Genomic DNA, 22,239 nt, shown 5'->3' with positions numbered 1-22,239 from the left:
TAAAGTTGATCGAGCATATGTTAGGTACTGGGCTTTGTGAGGGATTTAAAAAAGGACTAAGATACGGGTCCCGTCTTCAAGGTATATGAGCATATTCTAATGGAGATGACAGACATACAGATAAATGCTCATGACTCACCAGTTATGGGCCACAGGCCCAGAGAATGTGATTGGTCCAAAGTCACATTTTGTGGTTCACTTTTACGGAGTGAATCTGTGGTTCACTTTTGTGGAGGCCCAGTTCAGTGCTTTTTATCGTTTATCTTGCAGTTTCACAATTCAACTAAGTGGATCGAATACTGCTTATCTAGAAGGCAGAACACTGTGTGCTAAGAAAAATACACTTGGTTATTTTCCTCAAGAAATTCAGTTTTGTAAAAGACACATAGATTCTGCGAACATTTTTGACTGTTGATACTGCTCAAGGAGCTTATCCATCAAACTGTAGGAAATTAGAAAAGAAAGGCCTGCCATATGTAAATAGTATATTTTCATACTAGAGTTAGAAATTGAATACGTGAGTAATTTGGTATGATTATGAGGCATTTCTAGCAGTCTGTCTCAGATACTCAATGGAAAGAGTTGAGCACTTCTAAAGAAACATCCACAGCTCGGAGTATACCTTTGAGTATCTTTTTACTGAAGATAAACCTTCATCTTTGTATTTCATTTGTATGGGTTGTGGATGAGTGGAAGAGAAGTAGGGACCAACATTGATTAGACCTGGGAGTGGGAGAAGGAAGGTCCAACCAATTAATGATTTTTTAAAAGCTTGAAATTGGCCAGATGCAGTGGCTCATGCCTGTAATCCCAGCACTTTGGGAGGCCAAGGCGGGTGGATCACCTGAGGTCAGGAGTTCAAGACCAGCCTGGCCAACATGGTGAAACCCCATCTCATCAAAAAAAAAAAAAAAAAAAAAAATTAGCTAGGTGTCGTGGTGGGCGCCTGTAATCCCAACTATTTGGGAGGCTGAGGCAGAAGAATTACTTGAACCTGGGAGGCAGAGGTTGGAGTGAGCTGAGATTGCACCAGTGCACTCCATCCTGGGGGATGAGCGAAACTCCATTCCCCCCCCCCCCAAAAAAAAAACCCTTGAAATTCAGCTGTTTGGCTCAAGTGTTGGGAGCAAGGAAAAAGAGAGAGGGTTAAAAAAAAAAAACCGAACAAACTCAACATAATAAGAGTATGAGTTTAGAAGTGAGTAGGGAGTGGTAGAAGGGCTAAATTTGAAAGAGAAGCTTCAGGTTGATAGAGTTTCAGAGAAACAAGGCATGGAGTTGCATTTTGCTCAAGCAGTGTTTAAGGGTGGATAGTTGGTTGGGGTGAAGTATACCTGGGAAGACAAGGAGTCCTTGCTCTCATCCAAAAGTGCTGATTAAGGCCAGGTGGGGTTGTCCACGCCTGTAGTCCCAGCACTGTAGGAGGCCCACACAGGTGAATCACTTGAGGCCAGGAGTTCGAGAAGATCAGCCTGGCCAACATGTTGAAACCCAGTCTCTACTAAAAATACAAAAAGTCAGCCAGGCATGGTGGCTCACGCCTGTGGTCCCAGCTACTCGGGAGGCTGAGGCACGAGAACTGAGGCACTTGAACCCAAGAGGTGGAGGTTGCAGTGAGACGAGATTGTGCCACTACACTCCAGCCTGGGCAACAGCAAGATCCTGTCTCAAAAAAAAAAAAAAGTGTTGATTAAAGGCCAGGCACAGTGGCTTAATGCCTGTAATCCCAGCACTTTGGGAGGCCAGTTGCTTGAGCCCAGGAGTGTGAGACCAGCCTGGGCAACATAGTGAGATCCCCCCGCCCCCGATCTTTTAAAATAAAAAAGAAAGTGCTGATTAAGGCCTGACATGAAGTGAAAGTAGGTTATGTGACTGGGCAGGAGGCCCATTCTGGAACTTTTCCATCCCACAGTTCACAGTGGTTTGGCTTTATGAGCCCAAGCAGGGCTGCCTGGTATAGAACATGGTCTTTATGCTTTCTAGGCTACTTTAACTATGGGCCTGCTGCTGAAGAGCAGTATAGATGAGGGAGGCAGAGAGAATAGTTAACTTTAAGTGAATCCCTGTTTTGATGAACTGACAGTTCATCCATTTAAGATCCAACTTTTAAGCATCTGCCATGTCCCAGGCACTAGATTAGGTTCTTTTACATGGGTGTTACTTCATTCTCACAATGTCCTGTGAGGTAGGAGGGAGGGATTTCATATGTGAGAAAACTAATTCAGAGATTGATCTGTTTATGCTGTCAGTAAATGGCGTTCAATAGACCTAGCAGCAGTTGAAGTCCTGCTGTTATCAAAACTGTTTGTAGTAACCTTCAGTAAGGATTTTTAAAAAGTTTTCCCTAATTCATTGTTTAATTATTTTTAATATAAATGGATTCTAGGCTGGGTGCGGTGGCTCGCACCTGTAATCCCAGCACTTTGGGAAGCCAAGGCAGGTGGATCACCTGAAGTCAGGAGTTTGAGACCAGCCTGGCCAACATGGTGAAACCCTGTCTCTACTAAAAATACAAAAACTAGCTGGGTGTGGTGGTGCATGCCATAATCGCAGCCACTCTAGGCAGGAGAATTGCTTGAAGCTGGGAGGCGGAAGTTGTAATGAACCCAGATTGCACCATTACACTCCAGCCTGGGCGACAGAGCGAGACTCTGTCTCAAAAAAAAAAAAAAAAAAAAAAAAAAGATTCTAGTTACTAGGAAAAAACAGAAGAATATCAGCATTCTACTCATCTAGAAACCTTGTTCATCTCTCTTCTTTCTTCTCTTTTATTTTTATACCTGTGCAGTTTTCCAGATCCCATCAGTTTTCCTTTTTAGTGTTCTTGGGACCTATGTTTTTCTTTTTTCTTTTTTTCATTTTGTATATTGAGACAGAGTTTTGCTCTTGTTGCCCAGGCTGGAGTGCAATGGTGTGATCTCGGCTCACTGCAACCTCCACCTCCCGGATTCAAGCAATTCTCTTGCTTCAGCCTCGCGAGTTGCTGGGATTATAGGCACCCACCACCATGCCTGGCTAATTTTTGTATTATTTTTAATAGAGACGGGGTTTCACCATGTTGGCCAGGCTGGTCTTGAACTCTAGACCTCAGGTGATCCACCCGCCTTGGCCTCCCAAAGTGCTGGAATTACAGGCATGAGCCACCGCGCCTGGCCTGGACTTACGTTTTTCTTTGTCACTAGTTTATCCTTCCAGTTCGGTTCCTCTTCATGCCATTTGTAGATTTCTTCAGTCTCCTAGAACTCCATGCTGCTTACAATTGAAAAACTATCATTTATGGGATGAGTAACTCTTTTTCAGCAGTTTCGGATAGGTTAGAAGATTGCACTGACTTAGTAAGTGACTTCAGAACACTGAAAAAAAAAATCAGCTGTTGCACTGGGTTCATATGTTACTCAGTTCTTGGCATCTTCCCATAGTGGAGTTATGCAAGGTAAATTTGAAAAAGCTGATGGTGTGCCCTGCTCCACCATTTCTCTCTGTTGGGGGGCATTCTGATCTTCCTCATTCTGTTAATTTAGACTTGGTGGAAAATTTGAAGACCATTTAGTTTTTGCAGTAATAATAGATTTGTTTTTTTCTGTGGTCTCTGATCCTATTGTTTCCATCTTTTTAAAGAAGCATGAGGTGGAGATAATAGTGGCTGAAAGATTTAAAAAAAAAAAAAAACCTTAAGTTCTAAAGTTGGCTTTGCTAGTAACTAACTTTGTGACCTTGGGCAGACCAGGGCCCTCCTCTGGGACATTCAGTCCCAGTTGTGTAAAGTGAGGGGTTGGCTTGAACAATTTCTAAGATTTCACGATGTTCTATTTTACAGATCACAAGAGGCTCTTCAGCAGTGGACATTAGTCAGCCATTCACTACTGACTCACTTTTAAACACATTTCTGGGTTTGTTTCTGCTTGCCTGGCAGCAAGAAACAAGGAGAGGAAAGTTTCTAATACTTAGTTTTCTCGGTGAAAGACTTTGAATATAAAAATTGTTGACTCTAAGTTGCCATATAACAAAGAGAATGGTTTTCTCATTAGAATTAAGTGGATAATTGAAGGACCTGAAGCAGTTGCTGCTTGAGGCTATGATTAGGGCTGTGACACCTTAACTTGGAAGGAGGTTTGTAGTTGTGGTATTTTTTTGCAGGGAGACGGATTTAAGCTCTTGTTGCCCAGGCCGGAGTGCAATGGCGCGTTCTCGGCTCACTGCAACCTCTGCCTCCCAGGTTCAAGTGATTCTCCTGCCTCAGCCTCCCGAGCAGGTGGGATTACAGGCACCTGCCACCATGTCTGGCTAATTTTTTGTATGTTTAGTAGAGATGGGGTTCCACCATGTTGGCCAGACTGGTCTCAAACTCCTAACCTCAGGTGATTGACCTGCCTCGGCCTCCCAAAGTGCTGGGATTACAGGTGTGAGCCTCTGCGCCCAGCCTGTAGTTTTATTCTCTCTAAAAAAAGCTTAAACTGTTCTGCAAAAATGTGTAACAGAAGCAACCAAGTTGTTTTTCCAGTTAATGCCCAGATGACAATAAATGAAACAAAGACAGTTGAAAAGGCAGAGTCTCTAGTTAATGTTTTCTACATTTAATATGTTACTTAACCAGGAAAGTATATGTGGATAATTGTGTGAAATGAAAGGAAAATGTGATTGCCTATTAGTTCCCTTTACTTGAAGTGCTAAGTAAATGTTGCCAAATTTTATGCAGTCTTATGTAGTGTCTAGCACATTGGTGCTATAAAAACGACTATGGAATGTGTATTTTGAAAAGGACATCTCGTTTTGGAGAACATAAATTTGGAAAAATATGCCCTCTTATCTGTAACTGCGGCTCATTGATTTAATGCCTGGAATAAATTCACACTTGAATAGGTTTGCTCAGAGGCTAAACATATATAAAGTTGACTTGTTAACCTCATGTTTCTGTGTTAGTGAAGATTTAAGAATTAAAAAACTCTTAAGGGTTCCTAGACTAGAAATTATGTGTAAAACATGAATGTACAAATCCTTATTTTTGTTATTTTAAAGGATATTTAGTGATTCAAAATGTTGACTCAAGTAAAATGTTTGTTACATTTGAAAAAAACATAAGCAGAATAGAAGTTTATATGATAAAAGTGAATTATCCCTTTTCTTGTTTTTTCCCTGCGAGACGGATTCTTGCTCTGTCACTCAGGCTGGAGTGCAGTGGTGTGATCTTGGCTCACTGTAACCTCCGCCTCCCTGGTTCAAGCAATTCTCCTGCCTCAGCCTCCCGAGTAGCTGGGATTACAGGTGCCCGCCACCGTGCCTGGCTAATTTTTGTATTTTTAGTAGAGGTGGGATTTCACCATGTTGGCCAGACTAGTGTTGAACTCCTGACGTTGTGATCTGCCTATCTTGGTCTCCTAAAGTGCTGGGATTACAGGCGTGAGCCAACGCGCCCGGCCGAATTATCCCTTTTCTCCACCACTAGTCCCACTATTCAGATGTTACTATTGTTAACTGTTTGATGTAAAGGCTCCTAAATTCATTTCTATGCCCATGTGAACATACAAAGTAGAAGGTTTTGGTTTTTTGTTTTTTAAAACAAAGATGAGATAACATACAGTTCTGTACTTTGCTCTTTCATTTATCATTGTACTGTGGATATCTTTCCTTGTTAGCACTTAGAGATACACGTCTTTCTTTCTTTTTTTTTTTTTTTTTTTTGAGATGGAGTTTTGTTCTTGCTGTCCAGGCTGGAGTGCAATGGTGCAATCTCAGCTCACTATAACCTCCACCTCCTGGGTTCAAGTGATTCTCCTGCCTCAGCCTCCCGAGTAGCCAGGATTACAGGCACATGTCACCACACCTGGCTAATTTTTGTATTTTTAGTAGAGACAGGGTTTCTCCACATTGGCCAGGCTGATCTTGAACTCCTGACTTCATGTGATCCGCCCGCCTCAGCCTCCCAAAGTGCAAGGATTACAGGTGTGAGCCACCACGCCTGGCCACTTCTTTCTTTTTAATACTGCTACAGTATAAATCTTTTTCCCCCTGGATTTCTAAAACACTTTTAGAAAATGTTTTTAACAGATTTTCTTAGCTCTGAATTTGTATTAGAATACTTTGATAAACATTTTTAACCATTGGTAATTGTATAATCATAATGGGCTTAATATAAACTCTAAAGTGTTTTTATAAATGGCCCGTACCTCTTAAACTGATATTACTTCTGCGAATCTTTTCTGAGGAAACACTTCAAAATACTGGAAAAAAATCCAGAAGCCAAAAGAATTTCCTAGAAGTTAAAAATACTTTTTCTGTTTATAAAGATACTGCATAACCTTAGTAGAAAATTAAGTACCTGTAAAAAAAACATAAGCAAATTACTCCTTGAAGTCCAACCATGTAGAGATAATATTTTAAAATATTTTTTTGTTTAGTATGTTTTCACCATTATAAATTTACAGACGAATAAACTGACATTGTAGCACTGCATATTGATGTCCATCATACTGTTGAAAGTCTGAGTAATTACTCAATTTTTGGAGATAGCATTATTTAAATAGTTCCCTATAAAATACTTAAGTTGTTTTCAATTTTTTATATTGTAAATGGCAACAGTGAATATTTTTATATCTGCCTGCACAGTGTGCTTCTGTAAAACACTCCTAAAAGTAGAATTGGGGAGTATATTTTAAAATGGTTATTTTAAACTGGAATGGGGTAATCTGTGAGTTTCAGGTTGATAGATGAAAATACATGCTTCTTGTTAGATCATAAATTTCTCTTAAAAAATCTGAAGTATGCAGTCTCTTATTTTTTCTCTCCCTGCAAATGATATTAATTCCTTATGCATACAGATAAGAAACAAAAACTTACTGGAGGTACTGTATATATTGTGACCTCCAGTTCAGCTTCTTATTAAGGGTAGTACTTACTTTGTCATCTCTGGTTGACGTTTGCTCAAACACTTTTAGTGATGATGATTCCATTTTGGATAGCTGATTCCTTCTCTTTTCTAAGCAAAACTTTTTTTTCCCCCAGCTACATTTATATATCGCGTTGTGATTTCTATTTCCTTTCCAAGGCTGAATTTTATTGTGTGGTTTGGTGTGCAAAATTAATTGAAACAATCACTTTCCCTGATATGAGTATTGTACTTTCAGAAATAAGTGCTTCTACTAGTCATATGCTGACTCACACTGAACTGAAAAGTGGTTTAGATGTTCTCTTTCGATTCCATACTTGTACAGTTGAGTTTTGAACCTCGAAGCAGAACTTTGCATTTCTTTTCATATAATTTAATCTTATCTGGATTAGCCCATTGTTCTGGCTTCAGGATATCTTTTTGCATCATGATATGTTATCTCAGTGTTTATTGACAACTCAGTTTTGTGTAACTGATTTGTGTACAATCAGTTTTTTAGATTATTGTGCCTCTAGTCTTTCATCTAAGTGACTGACATAATGTTTAATAGGGTGGGGCTAACTGACGTACCTCTGAAGACTATCCATTTACTGAAATTTTTTCTTTTAAATTTCAACAAGTTGTAGTTATCAAAATTGACTATTTTAATTTTCCCTTGTGAAAATCTGAGCAGCTTTTGTTTATCTTTGGTATTCTAGCACCACACTTCTTTCTCCTTATGGTTAGAAAAGTGCACTCTGGAGCCAAATTCCTGGGTTCTAAACCTGCCTCTGTCATTTATTAGCTTTGTGGCCTTGGGCAAGTCACTTCTCTGAAATTTGAGTTTCTTTCATGTGTAAAATGAGGATCATAATAGTACTTATTTTGTGGGGTTATGAGGATCAAATGAGTTAGTATATATAAAGCATTAGAATAGGGCCTGGCACATAGGACTGTTATATAAGTGTACTATTATTGTACTCAGATTTTTTTCTACGCTCTACCATCAGATCTCAAATTCTTTGAATTCCCAGGGTTAATTGGTCTGGTCCAGCAAGACTGGACTTTTTGAAGCAGCTGTAGTCTCACTTCCCATGTCCTCATATTTTTGAGCTTCAGAGCTCTTTAATATTTCATCTGATAGAGTTACTTGAAGAAGATATTTTAATGTCCTTTTTATTATAAAATAAGTAGTGCTTATTAAAGGCAATTTGGAAAATACAGAAAAAAGTGAAAGGAAGAACAAAATCTTACCACCCAAATACAGCCACTAACTTCTTAGTACATTTTCTTTTCCTCCCACCATATAGTAGATGTAATCACATCATATACATTCTTTGTATTTTACTTCTAACTTAGTATGATATTGGGAATTTTAAAACTGTATAGTCTTTGTTTTTAAGAAGTGATTTTAATGGTTGCATAACATTTTATTGAGTAAGTCATAATCGTTTCCCAGTTGTTGACCTTTTAGGTAATCACTTTTTCCACTGTTCTGAATCATACTCTGATAAGCTTCTTTATATTTAAAGCTTTTTCAGAATTTATCATTATTTAGTAAGGATAAAGTCTGAAAGTTGAATTCTGAGGTTAGAAGCTATAAACATTTTTAAGATGTGAAGATTATTTTTATTGACAGATTTGACCAAAATAATGTAGGAGATAGTTTTTTTCTGTCTTTTTTAGTAATCCCATCAGTTCTTTTTTCTTCATGCTCTGAATTACATAGCTTGAAGTTTCTTTTTGTCTTAATGTGCTTTTTTTTTTTTTTGGCAAGATTCATGTCAAACTTGAATTTTAGCTTCTTGGTCTTATGTTAATTAAGTTCTTTGTGCTCAGATGTGTTCTGGATTATGTATTCCCTGTGTTTTATAAATGTTCTATTAAAATATGAGTTTCTGTGTAGGCTATACTGGTTTCTTTTGATGCTTCTTAAGCTCTAGAGTCATTTAACTTTAGTATAGAAAGAACTGAGGAGGGTATCCTGGCTGATTCTTCTGTTCTGAAATCCTGCTGTTTGTTCCTCTAATAATATTTTTTTTCAGGCACACTTCTTCAGCTGGTACATCATAATTCTGGATTAGGTTCTAATCATCTGTTGCCTAGATTATTTCAGCAGGGTCACACTTCAGCTGTCTGCTTTCTAACTTTTATGGAGTTATTTTCCTAGTAACAAACATATTTTATAAGCTGCAATAGAATCTTAACCTGATTCTTTTTGGAAAGCTTTCCTTTTCTTGTTTTTTTTTTCTTTCCATTTCTTTTCTAAACATTGATTAACAGAGAAAACTGTAGGAATTCCACAAGATTAGACTCTTAATTTAAATCCATGGTTTATGCTTTGTATATTTTATCTCAAACATTTTATGTATAAGATGGTTTTTGAGCTATGTATCTTTTGTTAAACAACTATTTAATATCACTACGTGAGATTTCAAATGCCTAATGTTTCAAAACTTAGATTCTCTAAACGAGGAGAACCTAGGCACGTTTCTTTGGCACCATCAACCTTTATCTTTTCTGTGCTATGTCCAGAGCCCTCCTGCTGTATAGACACAGATTTTATATAATTCTATGTTCATTTTCATGTGTATAGATTTTACAGCCGTGTCTTTATTTCATTTATTTAAGATCTGGACGTTGGTGGTTGGCTATGTGTTGACTGTTTCATTCAAGTGGAATGCAAGCACTGAACGCTACTTGAGAGCAGTTTCAATTCCTATCTGGATTATATTGCTTTTTCATTTAGGTGGGTTCCTTCTTTTTTTTTTTTTTTTTTTTTTTTTTAAAAGTCTGGCCTAAGGTCTGCAGAGGCTGACTGTGAATGGAAGTGATTTTTTTGTAGTGTTTTATGTTGCATTTAAAATTCTTTAATCTTTAGAAAATGTTATGCTTTAATCTTTCATTAAATTTTAATGAAAATGATGTGCTTTAAAATGTCTTTAATTATGTTCATTTTCCAAAAGGTCCTTTTAAAAGTCAATACATCTTAAAAAGTAGAGCACCCTTGGATTTTCATATCATTTCTGAGTGTCATACTTAAGGGAGGATATAGATAAGCAGTCAACGATAGGAAGTCCTCAGAATCATGTGTGAGAACCAGTTAAAGGAACTAGAGATGTTTACTCTGGATGAGAGGAGGGAACTGGGGGTCTAGGGTAGAAAGGAGATAGAGGTAAGGAGGATATAAGACATGAAAGCGTATTTCTAATATTTGAAGGACTGTCCTGTGAAAGAGTGCTTTAAACAGATCTCTAACCATGAGGGAGAGATGTCAGAGTCGTGAGTAGCTTCAGAGAGACAAATCTCTTTTCCACATAAGGATGTTTGATGTCAGAACTGCTCAGAGTAATGGGTTCCCTGTCATGTTAGCTGGGTGGCTGACTGCTCAGATGTTGATTTTTCAGTGTGGTATTTATGGTTGAGACTTTCATCTCCCAAGTTTGAGCCCGTGGAAACATTAAGTTCTAATTTAACAACACAATTCAGTAACCCAGAGCAGTGGGTAGCCTTAGTTTCTAGAACTACTACTTATTGTTAAAAATAAAATAAAAAACAGCTATGTGTCTGTCTTTGTTTGATGTCAAACAAAGCATTATTCTCTAGCTTTGTTGAGTTGAAATGATAGAGGAATTTATCTCCTAGATCCTATATGTCAGATATGACTCATTTTGAACTTGAGGAAGGCAGAGGAAGGAGGCAGGCAGGCAGGGATGTTTATGAGGTTTTAGGTGGACTCAGGGAAATGGTTATGGCTAGAGACCTGTTTCTTGGTGACTTGTAAACATTTTTTTTTTTTTTTTTTTGACATGGAGTCTCACTCCATTGCCCAGGCTGCAGTGCAGTAGTGTGATCTTGTCTCACTGCAGCCTCCAGCTCCTGGGTTCAAGCAATTCTCCTGCCTCAGCCTCCCAAATAGCTGGGATTACAGGCACGTACCACCACGCCTGGCTAATTTTTTTTGTATTTTTAGTAGAGACATGATTTTACTATGCTGGCCAGGCTGGTCTCGAACTCTTGACCTCAAATGAGCCCACCTGCCTGGGCCCCCACAAAGTGCTGAGATTACGCATGTGAGCCACTGCATGTGGCCAACTTGTAAACATTTTTGCATTATACACTGAGGAGGAGACATTGACTCTTTTGCTGTGCTCTTTTGGGCCATTCTCTTTCTTGAGAGAGAAAGTTCACACCCGGTGGTATTTTCAAGAAACCAAATCAGACTTTATGACTTTGAGATCTATGCCTAATTCTGGTCATTCTGGGGTGAAGTAGGTGATTTGAGTTCGGGATGGTTTTAGACCCTTGATATGCATTACAATAGACTGTCTTTAAACTCCATTAAAGGTAGGCTGGCATATACCCTATCCATTTGACCAGGGGCCTCTGAGAACAGGGATGAACTTAATTTTGGGAAACCTTGAAGTTTAATCTATCTAATGGACTTAAAAAATTTTTTTTGCCTGATAAGTAATTCTGTAATTAACATATATACCAGATTGTTCTGTCAAACTACAGAATTCGGTTTTGTAAAAACAAGTACTATGTTTTTATTTCACTAAAAATGTTAATTCTTAATTTGCAGCATCCCTCGCTGGCTCATGGAGAATTCCAGTATTCTTGGTTATTGTTTTCCTGATGTCTGTGGGCACCCTGTATGAAAAACAGAATGGAAAAGAGTCTTCTGGTAAGAAATAGGGCGTTCTATTAATATTACTCTTTGAAGCATTTTGGAGAGTAGCTTTTTAAAAAATGCTATGATGAAATAACTTTTAATTTATTTAAAAACCTATGATGGTTTCTGAATGGAAAATAAATCGTTTAAAATGTTTTAGGTTGTTAGACCATGCTTTGTTTTGGTATTATTTTATTGAGGCATATATAACTTAAAATTAATCATAAGCCATTGTATTTTAATTTTATTAAAATATCTTATTTTTATAAAATAAAATATTTTTATTTTATTTTTTAGTGATGGGGTCTTGCTGTGTTGCCCAGGCTGGAGTGCAGTGGCACAATGATAGCTCACTGTAACCTTGAACTCCTGGGCTCAGGGGTTTTCCAACCTCAGCCTCCCAAGTAGCAAGGGCTACCAGTGCAGTAACCATTTAAAAATGGCATACAGGCTGGGTGCAGTGGCTCACGTCTGTAATCCCAGCACTTTGGGAGGCTGAGGTGGGCAGATCACGAGGTTTGAGACCAGCCTGGCCAATATGGGAAAACCCCATCTCTACTAAAAATACAAAAATTAGCTGGGCATGGTAGTGTGTGCCTGTAGTCCCAGCTACTTGGGAGACTGAGGCAGAAGAATTGCTTGAACCCGGGAGGTGGAGGTTGCAGTGAGCCAAGATCGTGCCAGTGCACTCTAGCCTGGCGACAGAGTGAGACTCTGTCTCAAAAAAAAAAAAAAAGGCATACAATATATCACAATGTTGTGCAACCATGACCTCTATCTAGCTCCAAGACATTTTCATCACCTCAGAAAGAAACCCTGTACATATATCAGTACTTCATTCCTTTTTATGGCTGAATCATATTCCATGGTAAGAGTATACCACATTTTGTTTATCTGCTTGTCAGTTGATGGATATTTGAGTTATTTCTACCATTTGGCTATTGTGAATAGTGCCTCTGTGAACGTTTGTGTGCAAGTATTTATTTGAATACACGTTTTCAGTTCTTTTGAATATTTACCTATGAGTAGAATTACTGGGTCATATGGTAATTCTGTGTTTAATTTTTTAAGGAACTGCCAAACTATTTTCCATAGCAGATGTACCATTCAAATTTCTACCAGCAATGTATCAGGATTCTAATTTCTCTGCATCCTTGTCGACATCTATTATTTTTCACTTTTTGATAATGGCCAGTCTAGTGGGTATGAAGTGGTATCTCATTGTTGTTTTCATTTGCATTTCCCTAATAACTAATGATGTTGAGCATCTTTTCATTTGCTTTTTGGCCATTTGTTTCTCTTCTTTGGAGAAATGTTTATTCAGATTCTTTCCCCTTTAAAAAATATTAAATTGTTTGCCTTGTTGCTTGTTGTTTCATTTTAAGAATTCTTTATATAGCTACTAGACCCTTATCAAATATATGATTTGTAAATATTTCATTGGTGGGTTATATTTTTACTCTCTTGATAGTCCGTCTGTTTTGATGCACAGAAATTTTTTTGATGAAGTCCAATTTATTTTTTCTTTTATTGCTTGTGTTTTTGGTGTCATCTGAAAAACAATTGCCAAATCTACGGTTGGTGAATACTTACCCTTAAGTTTCCTTTTAAGAATTTTATACTTTTATCTCTTATATGTAGGTCATTGATCCGTTTTGAAATAATTTTTGTACATTAAGTGAGGTAAGGGTCCAACCTCATTCTTTTGCCTGCATATATTCAGTTCTCTCAGCACTGTTTGTTGAAGATGGCCTTGGCACCCTTGTCAGAAATCAATTGACCATATATGTATGGGTTTATTTCTGCCCTTTGTGTTGTGTTTCACTGATCTATATGTCTATCCTTATGTCAGTTAACACATTCTTTTGATTACTGTAGTTTCGAAATTCAGAAGCATGAATCCTCCAACTTTATTCTTCTTTTTCAAAATTGTTTTGACTATTTTTTGGTCCCTTGCATTTCCATATTTAAGATCAGCTTCTCTGTTTTTACAGAAAAGCCTGTTGGGATTTTGATAGGGATTGCATTCAATCTAGAGATCACTTGGGAAAGCATTGCCATCTTTACAATATAAAAAAACAAAACCACAAAAACCTTACAATTTATGAGCATGGGATGCATTTCCATTTATTTCATTACACTTTAATTTTTCAGCAGTTTTTTTTTTTTAATTTTAAATTTTATTTTTTGTGGCTGCATAGTAGGTGTATATATTTATGGGGTACATGGGATGTTTTGACACAGGCATGTAATGTCTAATAATCACATCAAGTAAAATGGAGTACCCATCTCCTCAAGTATTTATCCGTTGCTATAAACAATCCAATTATACTCTTTGTTATTTTAAAATATACAATTAAATTATTGACTACAGTCAATAATTGTTTTGCTATCAAATACTAGGTCTTATTCTTTTTAATTTTTTTGTTTTTTTGAGATGGAGTCTCGCTCTGTTGGCCAGGCTGGAGTGTAATGGCACGATCTCAGCTCACTGCAGCCTCTACCTCCCAGGTTCAAGCGATTCTCCTGCCTCACCCTCAGATTGTGCTATCAAATACTAGGTCTTATTCTTTATTTTTTTTTTTGAGATGGGGTCTCGCTCTGTTGGCCAGGCTGGGGTGCAATGGCATGATCTCAGCTCTTTTCAGCCTCCACCTCCCGGGTTCAAGTGATTCTCCTGCCTCAGCCTCCTGAGTAGCTGGGATTACAGGCACCCACCATTATGCCTGGCTAATATTTGTATTGTTGTAGAGACGGGGTTTCACCACGTTGGCCAGGCTGGTCTTGAACTCCTGATCTCAGGTGGTCCGCCTGCCTTGGCCTCCCAAAGTGCTGGGATTACAGGCATGAGCCACCGTGCCCTGTCCATTCTTTTTAATTTTTTTGGTACCTATTAATAACCACTTCCAGCTTCCCCTTACCCTCCCACTATGCTTCCCAGCCTCTGGTAACCATCCTCTGCTCTCCATCTCTGAGTTCAATTGTTTTGATTTTTAGATCCCACAAATAAGTGATAACATTAGATGTTTGTCTTTCTGTGCCTAGTTTATTTCACTTAGCTTATACGGCCTCCAGTTCCATCCATGTTGTTACAAATGACAGGATCTCATTCTGTTTTTTTTGGCTGAATAGTACTCCATTGTGTATAAGTACCACATGTTCTTTATCCATTTATCTGTTGATGGATACTTAGGTTTCTTCCAAATTGTGGCTATTGTGAACAGTGCTGCAATGAACATAGGAGTCAGCAGTGTTTTGAAGTTTTCTTTGTATATGTCTTGCACCTTTAATTTATTCCTTATTCTTTTTGATACTATCATGTGGAATTGTTTTCTTAATTTTCTTTTTGGATGGTTTATTGCCGCTGGGTAGAAATAAAACATTTTTTGCTTGTTGATCTTGCATCCTTCAGCTCTGCTCAATTTATTAGCTTCAGTAGTTCTTTGGTATATTCTTTAGGATTTTGCATATATAAGGTCAGTCATCTACAATAGGGATAGTTTGACTTCTTCCTTTCTAATTTGCATGCCTGTAATTTATTTTTCTTGCCAGATTGCTCTGGTTGGAATTTCTAGTACAAAGTTGAATAGACCATGTGCTTTTAAAGATTAGTTTTGAGGTACCCTGGCTGTGAGTGACCTATATCTGGAAATAGTTTGTTAAAGGTAGAGGTCTCTAAGGAGTTGAAAGTGGGGAGGTTGTCAGGATATAGTAGTGGTCCTCAAATCATCAGACCAGACTTCTGGTTACCCAGCCGTGTGGAAGCAGCTGTGACTGGAGAGGTAAGTCTGAACACAAAGCTTCTGTAGTTGACCAATACTTTGCTCCTTGCTTCTTTCTGATGGCTGTAATAAACTCCAAGAGCAGATTACTAGCTGCAGTATGTTTTAAAAAGAATTAATTTCTCAGATAATATGTGTGTTGCAGTAAAGCGAGGAAATACAGAGAAACAAAAGGAAGAAACTAAAAATCACTCAAAATCTCACCGTCTACAGATTATACCAAAATGTTAACTAATAGTTGTTTTGCCTTCAGACTTTTAAAAGCACACAAAAAACTAGATTACAGTGAACATTCTCTTTTGTAACCCACATTTTAAACTTAATTATGTCATGATCAACTTTCTGTGTCAATGAATACACTTATACAGCGTTATTTTTAACGTCTTCATTTTATTCTAATCATGAGGCTCTTTGTGGCACTCTGGTGTGTTTGTACAGGTACCTTGCAAAAGTTTTAAAAAATTAATTTGCTTTTTATTATTTTATTTGATAAATGAGTAATATCTAGCAATTGTAAGCCATATTTTTATTTATAAATATATATTTAGAATTTTAAAATACCTGAAGCAAAGTAACCTTAACTACATATCTCTCTCACCGTGGAAAATAGGGAGGATTTTATTTATATTTTGGTGTCTAAGTTTTCTTTGTTCAGCCTATCTTTCTGGTTATAATCTGTTAAACTTTGTGGTTATATATCTGCCTAGTGGAAGTAAATTTCCTGTTTTGGCAACTGTTGTAGAAAGCTTGGCAGTTTCGACTTGTTTCTCTGGTTAGTTTTATCTCCTGTGTTTTCGTTCACCTAATAGCAAGTGACTCAGACAGCTCTGCTTACCCTTTACCCCTTACCCCAGAATGGTTTCCCCTTTTGACTACTTTTGTCCAGGGCCAAGTAAGTAATTATTATAAAAATATAAGTAATGCAGGTCTAAACCAAAGGTTGCAATTCTGTTTTCTCTATGGTGTAAATTCTAGTCATCTGATGACGTCAGCCTAGAAAACTGTAAGGATAAGACTTCTAAGACCAATTTTTGAGCAAGGGGAAAAAGGAGACCATGGTCGATGATGATTACCAGCCGTAAACTTAGAATAGTGATATGCTGACATGCAAGCCAGATTGCTGTTATTTGTATTACCGGCTATGACAAGGAAGGAAATCACAGACACACAGAATAAATGTTGAGTACAGATTTGGAAATCTTGGTTTTATTTGTTTTCTTTTACTCTCATTTCAACCTGCGTCAAGGTAGGTGATTACTGATCTAGAATCCCTTTCTGGACTTCTAGTCTAAATAATCCTCATCATAAAATAAATCTTTTAAATATTTTTTTTTTCTAAATTTTTGAGTATTTTTTTCTTCTTGCCCCTAAGAACATTGTTTCTGTTTAAGTATCAGAACTCAAATCATCTGGTGTGTAATGGGACAGCCCTTCTCTTATACTTACAGTTTCCTGCTGTAGATGTCACTGTAATATAGGTAGGTACGGGAATGCTTTAGTATACTGCCACGACAATGTGTGCATCTGCTCTTTCCTTGTCATTTCCAATGTCCCATTGTGTCACTTGCTCTTGTTTTCCAGTCACTTGTGTGAGTATCCTTCTGTGTGTCTTCTGAGCTTTGAAGGTTTTGTGCTGTAGAAACTTTCGTGATCTGTGGTTCACTAGACTCACAGAATTAGTCCTGGATTTCATCAGAATTCAAAGCCTGAATTTGGTTCCTAGACCCAGAATACTCTTCTATTTATTATTCATATTTTTGTTTTTAGAGACTGACACTCGCTCTGTTGCCCAGGCTGGAGTGCAGTGGTGTGACCATAGCTCACTGCAGCTTGAACTCCTGGGCTCAAGCAGTGCTCCCACCTCAGCCTCAGAAAACTCTTCTTGTGAATCATTGCTGAGTTAGTTTCAGTGGTTCCTTCTCAACCCAAGGGTCTTACTCAGTGGTTTCCTCTTAGACCCGAGAAGTTCTAACATAGTATTTCCCAAAAGCTTAAGATAATAAGGGAAGAATATTTAAGTGCCTGTCATGAGCCAAGAACTTTTTTTTTTTTTTTCCCTGAGACGGAGTCTCGCTCTGTCACCCAGGCTGGAGTGCAGTGGCCGGATCTCAGCTCACTGCAAGCTCCGCCTCCTGGGTTCACGCCATTCTCCTGCCTCAGCCTTCTGAGTAGCTGGGACTACAGGCGCCCGCCACCTCACCTGGCTAGTTTTTTGTATTTTTTAGTAGAGACGGGGTTTCACTGTGTTAGCCAGGATGGTCTTGATCTTGTGACCTCATGATCCGCCCGTCTCAGCCTCCCAAAGTGCTGGGATTACAGGCTTGAGCCACCGCGCCTGGCCGCCAAGAACTTTTAAGTGCTTTTAAATGTGCTATCTTTTTAAATCCACAAGCAAACAAAACAGAACCCATACAAATAAATCTTTGTAAAATAGATGGTATCTTCATTTACAGATGAAGATACTTCTAGAGATTAACTGACTAGCCTGCAGTCACACAGGTGACTAGTGGAGCTAAGATTTAAACTTAGGTCCTTGGCCAGGCATAATGGCTCATGCTATAATTCCAGTATTTTATGAGGCCAAGGCAGGAGGATTGCTTTAGCCCAGGAGTTCAAGACTAGCCTGGCCTGGGAAAGATAGTGAGACCCTGTCTCTACAGAAAATAAATAAATAAAAATAAAATAAAATAAAAATTAGCTGGGTGTGGTAGTGTGCATCTATAGTCCCAGCTACTGGGAGGGCTGAAGCTGGAGGATTGTTTGAGCCCAGGTCAAGGCTGCAGTGAGTAGTAATCATGCCACTGTATTCCAGCCTGGGCTACAGAGGTGAGACCCTGTCTTAAAAGTAATAATAATGATAATAAATAAACGTAGGTTCTTGACCCTAAGCCCAGTGTTCTTTCCCCTCCCCAGGCTCTTTGAGTAAGTGTCAGTCATCCTGAAAAAGTATTGACTACTCATCCTTCTTGCGTCAGTTGTAGTTGTCAGCTCCTTCAGTTTTCCATATTGGTCCTGTTGACTTAACTACATGACCTAGCTTCCTTGCCTCCTAGATCCCAGAAACCTTACTTAGTAGAAACCTTATGTCTTAGTCTGTTTTGTGCTGCTGTGACAGAGTAACACAGACTTGGTAACTTGCAATGAACAGAAATTTATTGGCTTACAGTTCTGGAGGCTGAGAAGTCCACTGTCAAGGTGCTGGCATCTGGTGAGAGTCTTCTTGCTGTGTCATCACGTGGTACAAGGGCAAGCAAGAGAGGACTGGGGCTGAACTCACCTGTTTGTAATGACATTAATCCTACCCATGAGGACTGAGCCCTGATGGCCTAATCACCTCTTAAAGGTCCTACCTATTAATACTTGTGATAATGACAACTAAATTTAACACAAGTTTTGGAGGACAAACACTCAAACCATGGCACCTGGAATCCACCTTCAGTATGTTCCCTTGGCGTCTGAGGAAAGAGGGACACTAGCATCGTTATCTCCTATAAGCAAGGCTGTGTTAGACTCTTAAAAAATGCTCAATTTTTTTTTAAGCAGTCTAGTGAGATTGGTGTTATACTTATTTTACAAATGAAGAAACTTAGGCTCAGAGAGCCATTTTTTCTGAGTATAAGAAATTTCTTCAAAAGTTAGTGAAACAAGCATCAGATATATCTATAATAGCCTGGGTACCCAGCCTGAGAAGTACCAGCGAGTACTGCTGAGTGCTGTTCCTCCTGGCATTGGTAATTGTTTGTAAATGACTAGAAATGTCTTTGCAGAGACAAATCCTGATAGTTGCCTTACTTGTTTTGGGATAGCATGAGATATGAACAAGTTTGGTTCAGTCAAACCCAAATTGGAAAAAGGGAGCAAACCAAATGTTTTACTGTTCCCCTCCCACTCCCCAGTTCTGATAGTGCAAGTTAAACAGGCCTAGAGAAAAGTCTACTGGTCCATCTGCAGGCCCTTGTGACGTGATACTAGAAACCATTGAGAGGGAGTTGTATTTTCCACATTAGTAATGGAAACAGAAGCCTTCTTCAAAGGGAACTTTGCAGGCTGGGGAGGTTTTATTTAGTTGGTATGCAGTGCCTCCTTCCAATAAGCATGTTTGGATGTATTTCTGTTAACTGCTGCTATATCTGTGAAAAAGAATGGAGTGGATCAAGAAGTATCTCCTTATTTAGACTGGCTTTAAAGTATATTTACCAATGCTTGTTAAAAAGGTTAGTCTGTTCATCATTGAGTTGCTGTATTGACAGATACTATCTGACCTGAGGTCTCTTTCTTGTGTGCCGGACTCTTTGAGTTTCTGTCCCCTGGTGCTAGGCTGCTAATGTCAGTAGCATGCTTGTTTGGATTTGTGTAGATCCCTGTTATTTGGCTTCTGCTTAACGCTGGCCCTGTCTCTGGGTGGATTGATACCTGAAACCTTGGATGCTCTTTCCTTTTTTTTTTTTTTTTTCAGTCCTTGAGTCCCAAGATTATGTTCCCTTGTTTTTGTGCCTATTTTTAGCTGTGGCTTTTAAATCTAATACCATTCTAATACCACAACTTGGCCAAGAGTCTCAGTCCTGGCATTCTTCTGTTAGGTTTATCATCTCCCTGCCTGGACTGTTGTTTTTTGGTTTTTTTTGGACTCTGGTTCCAGGCCAATTCCTTGAGGTTTTTGAAGTGCTGAAGGGTATCACTAAGACAGAAGTCATTAAAGTACAGATCTGTTGGATAAAAGCAGTTTGCCAAATCTTGTATTCATAATTTTCAAATACTTTGTTGATTTTCTGTATGTGCTACTCCTTTCATGCTTTTGTGAAGTTTGAGGTGCTCGAAAAATTTGCTGAGTCATTTGTGTATTAACTAGAAAAAAATTGCAGCTTCCATTGATGTAGCTAAGCTTTATTGCATATTTACTGCATATTTTAGTGCCATTAGCAAGTTGGAGAGTTATTCCTTAAGCCACAGTTTTGAAGATTTAATTGATTGGTTTTAGCTTTTTCTCGAATCTTTCAGTGCCTACTCTATAGATACAAGATACTTTGCTTAGCTTTGTGGGGAGATCTAAAAATATCTACTAAGGGAAAATAGATGGCTATAATATAAAGTAGAAAGGGGAGGAGAGGTGCAAAGAAATACTATAGAAGTGTTAGTGGCTTCTACTTCTAGTTTATACTGTCAAAGCCAATAGATTGATATTGATGATGATGATAGCTAACATTTATTGAGTACTTCCTACATACCCAGCGTTGTTCTAAACTTTATTTATTTATTTATTTTTCGACATGGAGTCTTGCTCTGTCGCCCCGGCTGAAGTGCAGTGGTGCCGTCTTGGCTCGCTGAAGCGTCTGCCTCCCGGGTTCAAGTGATTTCCTGCCTCAGCCCCAAGAAGCTGGGATTACAGGCGCGTGCCACCACACCCAGCTAATTCTTTTGTATTTTTAATAGAGATGGGGTTTCACCATGTTGGCCAGGCAGGTCTAGAACTCTTGGCCTCGGTTGATCTACCTGCCTTAAGCCTCCTAAAGTACTAGGATTACAGGTGTGAGCCACTGTGCCCAGCCATCATTTTATATGTATTGTTTCACTTCATTGTCACATTAGATACAAATTTATGTAAGCCTCATTTTTACACATGAGGAGACTGGGACATCTTGATGTTAACTAACTTGCCTATAGCCATCTAAGTAGTAAGAATAGACCTGGGATTTGAACCTGGGGAGTCTTCTTTCCTCACCTGTGCTTCCAGCCACTGAATCGTGCTGCTTCCTCATAGTAAATGTGAGACCTTTCGTGCCCTGATCCCAGCTTCCCTCTGCGTTCTTATGCTACTCTGCTGTTCTCATTCACACTATCTTCCGGCCTGATTGAACTTCCTAGAGTTCTTTGAGGAGGACACTCTGCTTTTGCTTGCCTTTGTGTCTTCACACCTGCTTTTTTGTCTTCCTGAAACACTTTTCTTCCCCTGCCCTCTAAGACACCAGTCTCTCAGGAGCTTCCTTTCCGAGGTAGAACTGTTCTGTCTTCTTTATCTAGCTCACTTTTGTTAAAATGGATTTAAAGGATGGCATCTTTCAATATTCTTGTCAGACAGCTCCTTTGGAAACCTTTCCCAGACCTCCCCGCATGGGTTTGATTTCTAAACTGCTCCCTAACAGTTTACACTTACTTTACATTAGCTCTTAAGTATCAGACTGAATTTGAGACCAGGGTCTTAGTTTCTTATATCAGCATATAGCCTATTCGCCTATTTGGTGAGTGAATGCTTAGTAGGCATTTAGAAATGTAAGTTAAAATGCAGCTGAACTGAAAGTCCATTATTTGAAGAGTTATCCAATGATCTTGTTATTTTGCAAAAACCATCAAGGGACTTAATTTTCTTTTTCTTTTTCTTTTTTTTTTTTTTTTTTTGGAGATGGAGTCTTGCTCTGTCGCCCAGGCTGGAGTGCAGTGGCGTGATCTTGGCTTACTGCAACCTCCGCCTCCTGGTTTTGCGCCACTCTCCTGCCTCAGCCTCCTGAGTAGCTGGGACTACAGGCGCCCGCCACCACGCCTGGCTAATTTTTTGTATTTTTAGTAGAGGCGGGGTTTCATCATGTTAGCCAGGATGGTCTTGATCTCCTGACCTTGTGATCCGCCCGCCTCGACCTCCCAAAGTGCTGGGATTACAGGCGTGAGCCACCACGCCCGGCCAGGGACTTACTTTTCTTACAGTGTCTCTAGATGAGTGACGAAGAGTGACCACTTAATTAAATTACTCTTGAAGAGGCCAGTTTAGTAATTCAAGACCCTTGACTAGTCTGTAATCTTATGTAAGAGAGAATTCTTAATTTTTAAAATTTTTGACCTGAAGGTCTTTGTTTTTGTTTTTCCTTTTTCTACTGTATTGTCCCAGGCCATGAGGTGTTCCCAAACTTTGCTCTTGAGTGGGGCCTAAA

At 38.8% G+C, this 22,239-nt stretch overlaps 1 protein-coding gene across 2 annotated transcripts in view; it reads left to right on the top strand.

Moving 5' to 3' along the window:
• The window catches only part of LOC105481049 (transmembrane protein 245), a 102,399-nt gene that overhangs the window by 1,721 nt on the left and 78,439 nt on the right, over positions 1-22,239 (top strand). For both annotated transcript variants that reach the window (XM_011740297.3, XM_071078116.1), the window contains exons 2-3: positions 9,494-9,611; positions 11,448-11,549. In XM_011740297.3, coding sequence (XP_011738599.2) covers positions 9,494-9,611; positions 11,448-11,549 — 220 coding nt within the window. The remainder of the gene's footprint in view (positions 1-9,493; positions 9,612-11,447; positions 11,550-22,239) is intronic.

This window comes from Macaca nemestrina, chromosome 14, assembly GCF_043159975.1.
Source record: "Macaca nemestrina isolate mMacNem1 chromosome 14, mMacNem.hap1, whole genome shotgun sequence".
Classification (NCBI taxonomy): Eukaryota; Metazoa; Chordata; class Mammalia; order Primates; family Cercopithecidae; genus Macaca; species Macaca nemestrina.
The sequence above is the reverse complement of the archived record's forward strand: the minus strand, read 5'-3'. Positions and strand labels throughout refer to the sequence as shown.